Source organism: Antechinus flavipes, chromosome 3, assembly GCF_016432865.1.
Source record: "Antechinus flavipes isolate AdamAnt ecotype Samford, QLD, Australia chromosome 3, AdamAnt_v2, whole genome shotgun sequence".
Taxonomy (NCBI): domain Eukaryota; kingdom Metazoa; phylum Chordata; class Mammalia; order Dasyuromorphia; family Dasyuridae; genus Antechinus; species Antechinus flavipes.
In genome coordinates, this window is record NC_067400.1 from 66,932,886 (window position 1) to 66,948,713 (window position 15,828).

At 36.7% G+C, this 15,828-nt stretch overlaps 1 protein-coding gene across 5 annotated transcripts in view; it reads right to left on the reverse strand.

Annotated features, from left to right (window-relative positions):
• Nucleotides 1-2,493: 2,493 nt before the first annotated feature.
• SMARCAL1 (SWI/SNF related, matrix associated, actin dependent regulator of chromatin, subfamily a like 1) overlaps nt 2,494-15,828 on the reverse strand; it is an 86,956-nt gene continuing 73,621 nt past the window's right edge. For 4 of the 5 annotated variants that reach the window (XM_051983581.1, XM_051983579.1, XM_051983578.1 and 1 more), the window contains 3 exons: nt 12,430-12,530; nt 10,027-10,123; nt 2,494-2,813 (listed from right to left, as the gene is read on the reverse strand). In XM_051983581.1, the coding sequence (XP_051839541.1) occupies nt 2,598-2,813; nt 10,027-10,123; nt 12,430-12,530 (414 nt within the window). In that variant the 3' untranslated portion in view covers nt 2,494-2,597. The remainder of the gene's footprint in view (nt 2,814-10,026; nt 10,124-12,429; nt 12,531-15,828) is intronic. The other variant, XR_007951669.1, reaches the window with a different exon arrangement.

The window sequence follows — 15,828 nt, forward strand, 5'->3', positions numbered from 1 at the left end:
TACGAAAGACAAGTTCCTCAGTGGAACTCACAATTACCCAGACTTAGCACCCTAAAAGAGTGAGTTAGCTGTAAGGAGGAGAAGTGGAGTTGGGAAGTATAGTGGAGTTAGGAGAGATACTACGTGGGATGGAGGAAGGGAAAATATACCACAAGACAGGATGCTGTGGGGGGCTCACCCAGAGGAAGGTGGCAGCCATGGGAAGGCCCATAAGTAGGCTTAATAGGGAAATTTTAACCTCGGGGTCATGACTGGGATTTCTGACAGGGCTTGGCAAGATGAGACTGCTGGAGACCCCTACAGAGAGTGGGTCTCAGGGGTTTGACATAACTTAAGATTTCTGACTGGAGGATCTCCCCAGAGGAGTTAAACTGCTCTCTTTCAGTGCTTTCTCCCTGCTTGCCTCAGTGATCAATTCTTTAGTTTCTCTTTGTCCCACAAACCATTCAGGATCTCATCAAATTGATTGATTGATTGATTGATTGATTTTAGCTCCCTTTTGTTTTTCTTACTTTTCATTAATTTTCTTCTTTCCTCTTCAGGCTGCCAACCTGGTCTTTCTCTTCAATGCTCCAGAAACCACTTTACCCTGGAAACTCACTCTGAATTTCACCCATAGAAGTACTCTCCCTCTCCTTGGCTAGTTCCTCCCATTAACTCCACTTTAAGGAAGAGATTTAGATCAGTCTAATCTTAATTCCCCTCCAGGATTTTCCTCTCTCCACTTTTGTCCCGCTCCCTTTTAGAAATGTTTTTTCCCCTAGTGGAATATAAACTCCTAAAGAGCAGGAACAGTCTTTCTGCTTGTATTTGTATTCTCGGGGATTAACACAGTATTGCCATATGCTGAGTGCTTAATAAATACTTGTTGACTTGTCTATTTAATTTTACAAAAATTAAATGTCCCGTATATAACCTATATCAGATTGGTTGCTATCTTGGAGAGGGGAGAGAGAAAAGAACATTTGAAACTCAGAATCTTATCAAAATGAATGTTTAAAACTATCTTTACATGTAATTGGAAAAATATTGAAAAATTGTGTTCCTCACATGCAAGGAATTGTGTACCTATTGCATAACATTACTAGATTGTAAAACTCCACAAAGATGGGGCTCTGACTCATCCAAACTTTGTGTCTGTCTCAAGCTTAGTGCAAAACTCTAAACACAGCAGATGCTCAATATATGATTTGAGAGACTAGGTAAGGACCTTGATGATCACATACCTGAAGACAATGATACCAGTTTCCTCAGTTCGGAGTATGGGAATACATCTATGACTTAAGGAGAGCAGCCTTAGGGGAGTAGTTGTGACTTCCCTGTTAGGAAGAACCTCAGATTCTGTTCATATGGAATAATGTGAAGTCAGTCTATCATTAATTTATCCATCCTGTCTCCAATCTAGTTAGCATCTTTAAAGATATTCACCACAACTTTTGATGGAAACTTAATTTTCCTGGACTATCTTGCTTGTAAGAAGCTCCATAGCAACTAACATAATCCATCCCCCAACCTCTGGGTATCTTCAAATAACTTTTTAAGATGTTGATTAGCATATCTTCAGGCAGGTCTGGCTCTTGACCTCTTCCTCTGAGTTTCCTACTTTTACTGATCTACTCTCTCCTAGAAGTAGGATAAATTTCCCCTATAAAAGATCTGCTTTTGATGATTTGCTAAAATCTCTTCAGGACTAAGCCTGTTCTGAGGTAATCAATATCTTTCTTTCTCTCATGGTTAGGTGTGGTTAGCGGAGGAATTGATCCCTGAGGTTGGCAGGGAGAAGGCTCTGATAGAGATCAGTTTAGCTCCATGATCCCATGGGGAGGTCATCCAGTCTGAAATCCAAGTTCCAACCTCTGAGATCCAACTCTCTGGGGATCTCCAGCAGTCTCACTTTACCACCTCATTCCATTCCCTGAGGTTAAATTTTCCCTATTAAATCGACTTATGGGCCACCCCATTGAAGCTGCCTTCCTTTGGATCAGTCCCCCAGGTCACTTTGCCTTGAGTGTCTTTCCTCGTCCCCTTCCCCCATGCTATTAGGTATTTTTCTTATCTCCACTCTGCTTCCCAACCCCACTTCTCCTCCTTATTGCTAGCTAACTCTTTCTTTTGAGGTGCTGTGCCCCCTTCAGGAAAGCCCCTTTCTATGTTCTCCCAACTCTATTTCGTATCTTCCATTCTTGGTGTCTATTGTATCCCTCCATTTTGTTTGTACCCTCTTCCTCTAAATAAATCTATCTTTAGTCCAAGAGAATGGCCACTGTGAATTTGTTACATTTATTTTGAACTAGATAGATACTGCTATCCCAATCACATCAGTTGCTTGTGCCACAAAGGGGATAAATGATTTGTCAAGAGTCACATAGTAAGTAGTGTGTGAAAAGCAACATTTTATCTACTCAATGGTATCTAGTCAAAACAGCAGGAATAAATTTAGAAATTGCCATGAAAATAATGAAACTAAGTTGAAAAAACCAGAAGACAACTTGCTTTGTTTTATTGGGTGTATTTTTATTTTTTTTTTTTAAAAATCAGTGATTTTCTTTTAAGGTCTGTTTCCCCCTGAAAGTCAAATGACAAGTCCTTCCTTCCTGTCATTTTTGATCGAAAAAGTTTGTAATCCGCCTCTTCTTAGGTGAGCTCGCTTCCCAGGAGCTGACTTCATCTTGGGAATCACTTGCCATCTCCGAGGAGGTTCCTTTCTCACAGATTTCCGCTGCCTCCAACAGTGCTTCATCCATATCTTCTCCATAGTCATCTTCCTCCAAGGATGTTCTCAAGAGGTCATAAATTTTCTTCTGCTTTGGATCCTTAGGTGGGAAAGGGAAATTAGGATAATTCAACCACAAGGGAAAGAAATACCACACTCTGACTCTCACAATTTTCCTAAATCCTTGGAGAAGTGGGCAATCCCAAATTCTCCGCCTAGATCATTCACAACAATAGTATCTATTATCATTCCTTCACCCCCTCTCTTAACAAACTCATTTAGACTTGCCCCAAGTCATAAAGTTTATAAAGGCAGAGCTGGACAGGAATCCACAGGATCTTGGATTCAGGACCAAAAAAAAAAAAAAAAAAAAAAGAGGCAGAGTTCACCCATTTCATTTACAGATGAGAAAACAAGCCCAGAAAGGCTGAGGGTTTGTTCAAGGTCACACAAACAGCTGGGGTTTTCAACAAAGGCCTTTTGACTCTCAAATCAGTGAGACCACATACCAGGTTGTACCTTAAAAAGTCCTTCAATCAACTAGAAAAGGAGATCCGGAGACTTAAAGAAGAAAACGATTCTTTGAAAATTAGAATTGGGCAAGGGGAAGCCAGTGAAAAGAATTGAAAGAAAAAAACAAACAGAACAGAATGTGAAACACAAAAAAAATCCAACAGATTTGAAGAACAGATCAAGAGAAAACAAAAGATTAATTAGACTACCTGAAAACTGTGACCACAAAAACCACCTTGACACAATAACATAAGAAATAATCAAAGAAAATTGCCCTGAAGTGATGGAAGTGATAGAGGGGAAAGTAGAAATAGAAAAGAAAATCCACCAATCACCAGCTTAAAGGAAAACATATAGGAACATTATTTCTAAATTTTGAAACTCTCAGATCAAAGAGAAAATATTTAAGAAACAAACAAAACCAATTCAAATATTCTGTAGCTACAATTAGAAGTGTACAGGATTTACCAGCAGCTACAATAAAAGGCTGCAGGTTCTGAATATTATATCTAGATAATCAAAAGAACTAGGTCTACAAAATTAAGTATAATATTAAATTTTAAAGAAAGGACATTCAATGTCAGATCTTCAGGATTTTGTTGCAAAATAGAAAATTTAACATACAAGAACCAACATCAAAGACTAATTTCAAAGGATTCAAAAAGGACAAATTTTGTTTAATGTGTAGAAATGTAAAACATATATCTAAGATTGATGTTAATAATTGGGTGTCCAAAAGAACGACTAGGGCAGAGCTGAGTATAATCTGTGTCTAAAAAACAAACTGTCTAAATAAAGGTTAAAAACAGTAATTTAGCTATGCAAATAGATGCAGAGGAAGAATGGATACAGAGGAATTAGGTGGGGGAGGAGGGTGGATAGCTCTGAAAACCTATTCACATGGGAAATAAAAGGTTAAAGGGGGAACCATACATACATACATACATACATATACATAGAGAGAAACACACACACACACAATCACACACATATACATACATACCAAGAAAGAATAGAACCCTCCAAAATCTGTAAAGAAATAAGGAAGGACAGCCTAGGATAAGGTGGGGTATAGAAGAGTGTTGAAATTAAAGTAGTGGGATAAAATGTCCCATTAGATTAATGGGAAAGGGATAAAGAAGGAGGGAAAGGGTAGAAGATGGGATGGGGGAGAGGTAAATTATAGCAAGGCAAGTTATAGAGTAGAACTAAAGTAGAAAAGTTAGTAGAGATAGGAAAATGCACAAATAGAATAACAATTATCAGGAGTAGAATTTATTGGAAGAAGTAATCACAGATCTCAAAGTCAAAGTTAGATATCCAATCAAGAGAGAAATCTACATTATATGCCAGCCACATTAATATTATTTTAGATGTGTGTCTATGTATCTGTATATGTGTGTGTGTATATTTATATATACACATACATATATACATACAGATATATGCATGTGATTGTGGGTATGTGTGTATATACACACACACACACATACACATACAAATATATATCTGTGCTTAACTGTGGCCTTCTTGGGAGAGATGGGGAAGATGAAAGGGGAAAAAAAAATAAAGTAAAAAGTGCACAACAGAGAACAAAAGAAAACCTGTAAGAAGACAAAGAAATGTCTTCCATTATTATATATGCTTTCTTTTTTGTATGTATAATTGTTTTTTATTGAAGTTTTTTATTTTCAAAACATATACAAGTATAATTTTTTCAACATTGACCCTTGAAAAACTGTGTGTTCTAATTTTTCCTCCTCTTACCTCCATCCCCTCCCCTATATGTCATGTAATCCAATATATGTTAAACATGATAAAAATAATATAAGCTTTCTTGAAATAGAAATTTATTGCTATATATTTTGGATTCTCTCTAATGTTCTGTTGGGTACATGACAATGTTTTGTTGTTTTTTCCCCTTTTTCTTTTTTTTCAGCTTTTTTTTCCCCTCATTTTGTATGAATTTTAAATAAATACATTTTTTAAATGAAAAAAATAAAAGAAGTCTTTCAGTCCATCAGTCTATCTGATCTCAGTCTTGGTATTGAGATCTAAATTAAATCTCACCAAAGCACCTACCATCTGAACTAGATCACAACACACGCCAACCCTCTATTCTTTTCTCTATATGCTTCATCACTGGAGCCCATCCACTCCCATGGCTTCAGCTGTCCCACCAATTTCTACACAAACATCCCCAGCTTTGTATTATTTCCAAGTGCCTGAAGTATATCTCCCTTAATGGAGACCCTCTACAGGACTAGATGCTCATTCTCTCAAACCCTAACACACTGTGATAGGAAGAGAAGTAGAAATACATTTGTTTCTCAGTGTCATTTTTAGACCATCTCTTTGCTAAAATTGCTCAGCAATCAACTCATCAATAAGTATTTACTAAAGTCTACTATGGACTAATACAAAGTATGAAATTACATCATCTTTGCTGTTCTCTCCATGAGTCTTTTCACAGAGTACAGATCCCTGTCTCAGGCAACTACGCATATGCAGGTTATCTTCTCTCTGTTGTCTATCTTTTATTTATTCTCAAGGAGGATTACTGATATCAGAAAGATGATGATTGTTCATATCAATTGTTCATGAATTGGATTTAAATCAATAGAAGTAGTACAAAGTCATCAGCTTTACTCTCTACTTTCTTAAGGTGTTCCAATTTCTGATTTATAGCGTTTTTCTCCACCTCAAATGCTATTTTCATATTGTGAACTTTGCTATACATGCTGATATCCTATTATACATTCTAGCCTCCGAGTGCATCAATTTCCTCAACTCCCAGGATCTATATTTTAATTTTTCCTTAACTTCCCAAAGGGATGGTTGTATCATAGCAGACTAAAATTTGAAAGGCATGAGAGGCCAATCAGTCCAACTCAAAAGAGTCCTTACTAAAAGATACCCAATCAGATCATCACATATCATTATGCTACTTCTCTAATAATGAACTCTGAAATTTCCTTTTCCAATAACAGTCTATACTAACTTTCTTGTCCCATTCTTCCTAAGCCTACTCATCTTCAATTTCTCCTTATCTTCTAGAACTTTTCATGTGCCTACAAACATGCTCAGCCTTTCTCATCTTTAATAATCCTTCACTTAGCCTTGCTGTCAAGTTATGGTCCTCCATCTGTTCTTTTCACCGCCAAAATCCTAGAGAGATTGTCAACATTGTTGTCTCTACTTCCTCGTCTCCCACTCACTTCTCAAATTCTTACAATCTGTCTTCTGATTCTACTACTTGACTGAAACTGCTCTCCAAAGTTACTAATGCTTTCTTAACTACTAAATCTCTTCTCAATTTTCATTTGTTGCTTCTGATACTATCAACCTCTCTCTTCTCAATATTCCTGATCCCACTGGCTTCCAAGATGCTGCTCTCTCCCTGCCTTAGGGTCTTTTGCTAGATCATCACCTGCTAATCAGTCCCAAGATTCAGAGAAACTAGGACTTTGTTCTGTGTTTAATTATTTTCTCTCTATACACTTTCAGTGGAGATCTCATTGGCTCCAATCGTTTCTAAGCAACTCTCTCCAAATTCTATACACTTAATCATAATCTCTCTCCTAAACTCTAGTTCTTTTTAAAATCAACTGCCTATTGTGTATCTCCACATAGCTGCCCTGCAGACATTTCAAACTTGACATTCATTAAAAGGATTCCTATCTTTTCCACTATACTTCCAACTTTTCCTCTTATTTTCCTAATTTTCTATAGGGCAGCAGAATCCCTCTTGTCCTCTAGGTTTACAATGCTGGATTCATCCTTGACTCTTCCTTCTGTCTCTCCTCCCAGATTTGATCAATTGATGAAGTTTACCAATTCTGCCTCCATAACATCTCTTATCCTGGTCCCCTTTTCTGCTGCTAATACATCCATGATCATCATTCAGATCCTCCTCATCTTTTGCCTTCTGGCTCTTTTCTCCTCTTTTCAATCTGTCTTCCACAAAACTGTCAACTTAATTTACTAAATCAAAAGTCTTACTATGGCACTCTTCTGCTCAAACTCTCTAGTAGCTTTCTATCACCTTTAGAATAAAATACAAATTCTTTAGCCTGGCATTTAAAGTCCTCCCCAATCTGGCTCCAACCTGCAGTTTTCAGACATAGTTCAATTATTCCTCTTTATACACTCTATGTTCCAGCCAATTTGGTCTATTAGTTGTTTTAAAACCTGACATTCCATGTCCACAACACCTTTGCTCGGGTGTTTCTAGGATGCCCTGTTTCCTCATTTCCATCTCTTCAAGTCCCTACCCTCTTTCAAGGCTCAGTCCAGGAGCCACCTCAAACTTTACTGATTCCTCAAGTGTTAGTGTTTTCTCCCTTTACAAATCATTTCCCTATGCCTCCTCCCTCCAAGACCATGAGCTCCCCCAAAGCAGAATTATTTCATTTTTGCATCCTAGGGGCCTAAATACAGTAGGCACTTAATCAGCATTTGTGTAACTGAAACTTCACTGTCATGTCAAACTCAAGAATGTACAAAACTAGAGCCACCCCTATTTCCCAAACTGGCTCCCTCCCCTTGCTAACTCCTTAATTCCTTTGAATGGTATTAACATTCTTATGCAAAACGTATATAATGTGAACAGTAACTGTTTTCTATAGTATGTGGATGACATATAAAGCTAATTCTGATTTAGCTAGAATAGTCATTCATGTAATTTAAATCCTATATTTTCTCCTTCTGTCTAAATCAAATTTTACTGCCCATACTTATCTCACAAGAAAGATTAAGATGCGCTGATTCTATGAGTTTTACCAATACCAGTTAATAGAAAAGTTTTCCAAATCAGAGTCTTTTAATTCAGTCTCATTTATTAGGATTATTATCTAAGGAGAATAACTCCTTTAAAAATCTATCTCATAAACAGAAAAGGTTGCTTTCTATTCATTAATATATTTCTTTTAATAATGAGAGATCTACTAGCACCATCTTTAATTAAAAAAGAAAATTAATGAAGTTTCCTATCTGTTGAGATGCAGGTGGATAAGATGCCATTTCCAAAGGATTTCATGGTTAAGGCTTTGATTCTTTCCATGGTAAAACTTAATTTAGACTAACTGGGGGAAGGGCAAACTAAATCTATAAAATCTCTGAGTTATGAACTACTTTTCAAACACAAAGGCAGTTTTATTTTTCAAGTAGATGTATTTGTACTTAGCAATTTTATATCCAGCATTTAGCAAAGTTCTGGCACATAGTAGGTGCTAAGTAAATGTTTACTGATTGACTGCGATAAATTAAATTTGGGTAACCAAGTTCATATATTCACAAGACCAAAGAGACCTTTTAAAAAATGAGATTATTTGTTAATTAACATAATACTGGGGTCTGGAACTATGATTTCATAGGGAAGATAATCACTTTAGAAATACAGATAGGCAATGTGTCTATAATTTGCCATCTCAGAGAGAACTGAGTTTAAGTGACTTGCCTAGCTCACTCATTTATTTATTAAGAATGGGACTTGAATGCCAGTCTTTGTGATCCTGGGGATGGAAGATAGCTTAGGTATTCACCCTCTAGTCTTTCTTACATAGTTAATTTTTACTTTTAAAAGAGAACTTAGCAAGCAGGTATAATAAACTATAGTCCAACCTTTTAATTACAGGCTTTAATTGCAATAGGAAATGAAAGATACAAACTCCCCATCCCATCTGCAATAATGTGATATTCTGATTTTCCAATTCATCTTCCCAAATATGAAAGAACTTGCCTTTAGAGGCCATGAGAAGAAAAGACCTGTTTTCCCCTCCCCCATGCTTTCTAGAAGGGTTGATAAAAATCATCCTTTGATGCCAAAAGATACCTTCCAAAGCAATCTCATGAAAAGATCTAAAAGATGGGCAAAAAGGAAGAGAGAAACAGAAATCCATCATTAAGTAATAACTGTCATTTCTATTCAGTCACCCACTTGGATGATGCCCTTGAGTCTCCTGACTCCCTAGTTCCATGGAAGTGAAATAAACAGCATTTAGTTAAAAGGAAAAAAATTAAAATTTTTTGAAGATTAAAAAAATAGACAGAGTAGGAAGCATTTGTCCAAGTAGGTGCCTGAATCTGAGGTTGATAATCAAAGCAGAATGTTACCCTATGCAGGGAATAAACTTATTCTTCAGCCTTTTTAATACTGCTCTCCCAGGAATGATACTGGCTAAAGAACAGTGAGAACTCCCATTTGGGAATGTCTATAGCTCTCTGGCTCTCAGGAAGAAGAAAGGAAACTGGGCTACAAGTCAATAGGCTAATTTGAGTTTCACTGTGACTTTAGGTAAGATACTTAACTACTCTGGAAATAATGTACCCATTTGTAAAATGGGTACAACCCATTGCTCAGATCAACAATACTGTACCAATTGAGTGAAGCAAGAGAGACGAAGGGACCTCAGAAATGCAACATATTAATAGTCCTCCCACTTGTTGCTGCTTGTGTGCATTTCCACTGGGGAGCCCCTCTCAGTCACTGCTGTGAGGATGATCCTTGCCTCTTCGTTCTCAGTAGAGGTTGAAAAAGATTCAAGAGCTCTCAGGAGAAAATTTCTGCCAGCTTTAGTAGCCGGTGAGATAGGCAGGGATTTAGGTATCCCTGATTTGTGACCACCACAGATATTCATAAATTGCACTATGTTTCCCAAAACAGATGTCCACACAGACTGAAATGAGCACACCTATCAGCACCATGTCCAAGAACAGCAGCTCATACTATCCTACTCTTAACACAACAGCCCCAAAGCAGCTCAACTCTTTGTCCTGGCTTTGCATGGAGGGAGCATTACCTTGTGGAAATAATCAGTGGCTTCGGTCATATCTGAAAAATTGGTGTCTGAAAGCCCAGCTTGACCTAAGACTTTAATCTTCTCTTGAATCAGAGGCCTGCAGGGAAAAAATGAAAGGCAATGTATGATCATAACCTGAAAAAAAACTGTTGGTCATTTGAAATTGGATTTGCCAATCCCACCCCCACCCCCCATGTGGCTACTAGATAATTTGTTTTATAAATGTTGAGGCAGGAAGGTGACCTTCAACATAGCTGCCCCTCTCAATTTGACTACTATTCCTCTGTGTAACTCTAAAATAATTAGACTCAAGTTCTCATCCAATTGGGATGCCTAAGAAAAACTGTCACATTTCAGCAAAGGAAAATAAAAAAGAGAGAGCATATTTTTTTCTATATAGAGCTGGGCCTTTAAAGTCACTGGCTCTTATTTTTTTTTATTGGTATGTGTTCTTGGACCTGCTACGCACTGAAATGTCCTGCCTCAAAGCCTAGCAACTATGGATAGAAGAGCTATTCAGAGCTGCCACATTTCTGGATGGCCAGTATATAACTCTTCAGTCAATGTTTGGCCAAAAGCAAACTGGACAATCTAAGCAATAATAATCCTTATTATTTGGAGTCAAGGAATTCTACAAATTATGCCATAGTGGGATTAAAGACATGGAGAATGTGTAGGGTGAGACAGCAGACTAACTCTCTAAAGAAGGGATTTGTAATATTTTATTGTGTCATGGACTCTTGTAACAGTCTTGTGAAACCTATGGACTCCTCAAAAAAATAATTTTTAAATGCATAAAATGCTTATATGCATTCATATATGCATATAAAATAGACTTATAGAGGAAATTATATTAAAACATAGTTATCAAAATACATTTAAAAAAACAAAATCAAGTTTATGAACCCCATTTTAAAAAGTTCTGCTCCAAGTTAAGAATGATTTGGGGGACCATATTAACTTCAAAAGGGAGGGATCATGAGTGAGTACTAATAGGTAAGGAGAACTAGGCCAACTGGTTCAGTATTAAAGAGAAATGGAATCGATATGGTATAACTTCTAGGGAAAGATAGCAGTGGCTTGGGGGTCCCCTGACCTTGGGAGGGCTTCTGTTCTAATAATAAATCAGTAGTCCTAAATCTTCTAAGCTTTGGAATCTGCCTCAGGAAACCTCCACACCCAATGTCTAAACTACTCCTTAATCAGATAGTTTCTGGCTTCAGGAAACTCCCACAAATCAAATTCCTGAGACAATAGTGAATAAGACCACTCCCCAGTTCATTGCTGACTGATAATCTGGTCACTAATAATCTATTCAAGAGAACCAAATTCCAGAGACCACTCTTTCCTACCTATGAGCCATAGAAGTAGCATATCTGTGATTAAAAGCTTGATAAATGGTGTTACCATTGCAATAAAACTTTTCCCCTTAACTTGGAGATGGGTTCAAGCCTGCAAATTATTTTGAGACACCTCACGACAATGGTTTGGGACCCCAAACTTTTGGGGTCCTCCTTCCCAACCTCAACAGAATCAGCCTATATATACTTATAAAACAAAGAAACCAAGGGTATCAGTCTCTTGAAGAATGAACAAAGGTTAGGAGCCATTAAAAGATATCAACATTTTCACAAAATTTTGTAATAATGAAAAAAAATTAGATGAAGATAGTTTGGGAACTTTTGATTAAACAACAGACCAAACTCAGAGACTGTTTTTCTCTGTTGCTCCCTGCATCACTTACTCCCCAAAATGTCCATGATGTCTATGGAGGATCTATGGAAGAATACATGCAAAAAACAGACAGGACAGGAAGGCTAGGGTAGATCTATGACATACCCTCACAGAACTTCCTGCTTAGAAAGGACCTCACTGGCAATCTAGTTCAACAAATATACCAAAAGAATCTTCACTATCACATGCTAAGATTGATGAGATCTACAGCCTAGTCTAGTGTGAGTCACTTCCTTATAGATACGAATGTTAATTAATCTTGCTTATTAACACTCTGAGGAGTCACCTAATATCATTCACTACAAAATATATTCTGCTTTGGATACTATGCTCAGGGCTTTAAAGAATTCTAAAGCAAATTACAAACAACATCCAATACATATTTTTGTTAGACTGCCATTCCTTTGGATTGTTAACAACTTGATAGGGACCACATTTTTTTCACTCTTCGTAGTGCTTAGGATAAGGGACTTGGACTTAATCCTGTAGGCCTTTGCTAAAAGCTAGCGAACACCAATGGTACCAGGGCTGAAGAGAGGCAGCAGTGAGAAGTCTCAAGAGTCTTCTAGCAAAGGAGAAAGCCCTTGGGGAAATCAACAACATAATCCACCCATGTTGGTCCCTGACCCAAACCAGATGGGCTCAATTCCCTGGCTGGTCGATCCATACCATAGGTAATCATCTGCTGTGCCTTTTGCTACCAGGTAGTGAATGCTCACTGAATTGGACTGCCCAATACGATGCACACGGTCTTCAGCTTGGATCAATATCTAGGTTTCCCAAAGGAAAAAAAGCACCCAAATCAATTGTAGGATGTGATTCACACACACACACACACACACACACACACACACACACACACACACACATGTATGTGTGTGTATATATATATACATATATATGTTAATTACTTCTCCTTACTCCCATTTTTCTCCAAGAACTTTTACTCCTATACAATAAAGCATAATTTTCTTGGCCACCACATTGCATCAATATAGTACTAAAGTACTTTGGAATCATGGATGACATTGTTCAATCCTGACAAATCCTTAAGGCCAAAAGGACAGGTATCATTATGTCCATTTTACAGATAAAGAACCTGCGGTTCATAAAGGTCAAATTATTTGTCCAAAGTCACACAGTTAGTAAACAGTAACATGGGGACTAGGACTTCTGCTTTTTCTCTTAAGGTTCTTTCTACTGCATTTGTTATTTAATAGAATTGTTGTAGTCATGGATGTGTGAATGGGAGAAAAATAACTCCAGCTCCCTCTATCTCTCTCTAATCCCCAGGACAATGGAAGCTTTCTCTCTTGGGAGCAACAGCTAAATATGTATCCAAGAAGAGAATCTAATGACCTTCTGGGAAAACTAGCTTGCCTGTAGAATCCCCACTTTTTTTTTTAAACAACTCAGAATTTGACTGTGTTCTTTCATGACCTAGAGAGTCACTTGTCACTAACTTATAAATGTCAATCTTAATTAAACCATTATAATAGGGTTTCATAAATGTTATGTGGGAATACAGAGAAGTTCAGGGAGAAATTTAATGAGGCTGAAAATATTCCTCATTACAAAGGTGATAGAGAGCCTTCAAAGCCAGGGATGAAGCCATCAAGAGTAATAACAGTGCTCAAAGTAAAAAAAAACAAAAACAAACCCAAACTACCACAAAACTCTGCATCGTTTATTGGCTAGAAGGATTACAGCAAGCCACAGTGAGGTCCAAGAGAAAAAACATAAGACTGAGTCAGAGACTCAGGGTCTAATCCTTGCTCTATGTCCAATTAATCAGTTGGACAGTCCTAGACAGCTGACCTTGAACAAGTCAATTTCTCTTAGTGGGTCTCAGCTTCTTTTAGGTTTGTAAAGTATATATGTATCACACACACACACACACACACACACTATACACACACACACATATGTACTATACATATGTACACACATCACACACGTACTATACACACATGTACTATACACACATACACATGTACTATACATACATGCATACACACACCATACATACATATACACATGTACTATACACACACGCACTATACATACACAATGTACTATACATACATGCACACATAAACTATACATACATATATACACGTACTATGCATACATATACACACATGTACTATACATACATATATACACAGTACTATACACACATATATACACACTATACATACATAGTACTATACACACATGTACTATACATGCATACACAGGTACTATACATGCATACATATATACACACTATACAAACATAGTACTATACACACATGTACTATACATGCATACAAGGTACTATACATGCATACATATATACACACACGCACTATACATACATGCACACATGTACTATACATACACAGTACTATACGTGCATACATATACACACACTATACATACATGCACACATGTACTATACATACACACGTACTATACGTGCATACATATATACACACATACTATATATACATGCACACATGTACTATACATACACACGTACTATACGTGCATACATATATACACACATACTATATATACATGCACACATGTACTATACATGCATATATACACACGCACTATGCATACATATACACACGTACTATACATACACACATGTACTATACATACACACGTACTATACGTGCATACATATATACACACGTACTATACATACATGCACACATGTACTATACACACATACACACACACTATGCATACATATACACACGTACCATACATACATATATACACGTACCATACATACACACGTACTATACATACATGCACACATAAACTATACATACATATATACACGTACTATGCATACATATACACACATGTACTATACATACATATATATACACACGTACTATACACACATATATACACACTATACATACATAGTACTATACACACATGTACTATACATGCATACACAGGTACTATACATGCATACATATATACACACTATACAAACATAGTACTATACACACATGTACTATACATGCACACAAGGTACTATACATGCATACATATACACACACACTATACATACATGCACAATGTACTATACATACATATATACACACGCACTATGCATACATATACACACGTACTATACATACACACATGTACTATACATACACACGTACTATACGTGCATACATATATACACACGTACTATACATACATGCACACATGTACTATACACACATACACACACACTATGCATACATATACACACGTACCATACATACATATATACACGTACCATACATACACACGTACTATACATACATGCACACACGTACTATACATACACATACACACACTATGCATACATATACACACGTACTATACATACATATATACACACGTCCCATACATACACACATACTATACGTGCATACATATACACACATGTACTATACACGCATGCATACATATACACACGTGTACTATACATACATGCATACACACATGTACTATACACACATATTATACATACACACGTACTATACAAACATACATACGCACATGCTACGCATACATATACACAATACTATGCATACATATATACACACACACTATACATACACACACGTACTATACATGCATACATATATATACACACGTACTATACATACATATACTCACGTACTACACATACATATACACACGCACTATACATACATATATACACACTATACATACATACACAGTACTATACACACATGTACTATACATACATGTGCTATAGTACACAGTACTATACATATATACTCACGTACTACACATACATATACACACGCACTATACATACATATATACACACTATACATACATACACAGTACTATACACACATGTACTATACATACATGTGCTATAGTACACAGTACTATACATACGTACTATACATACATACGTACTATACATACATATATACACATGTACTATACATACATTATATACACACGTACTACACATACATATATACACATGTACTATACATACATTAGATATACACGTACTATACATACATA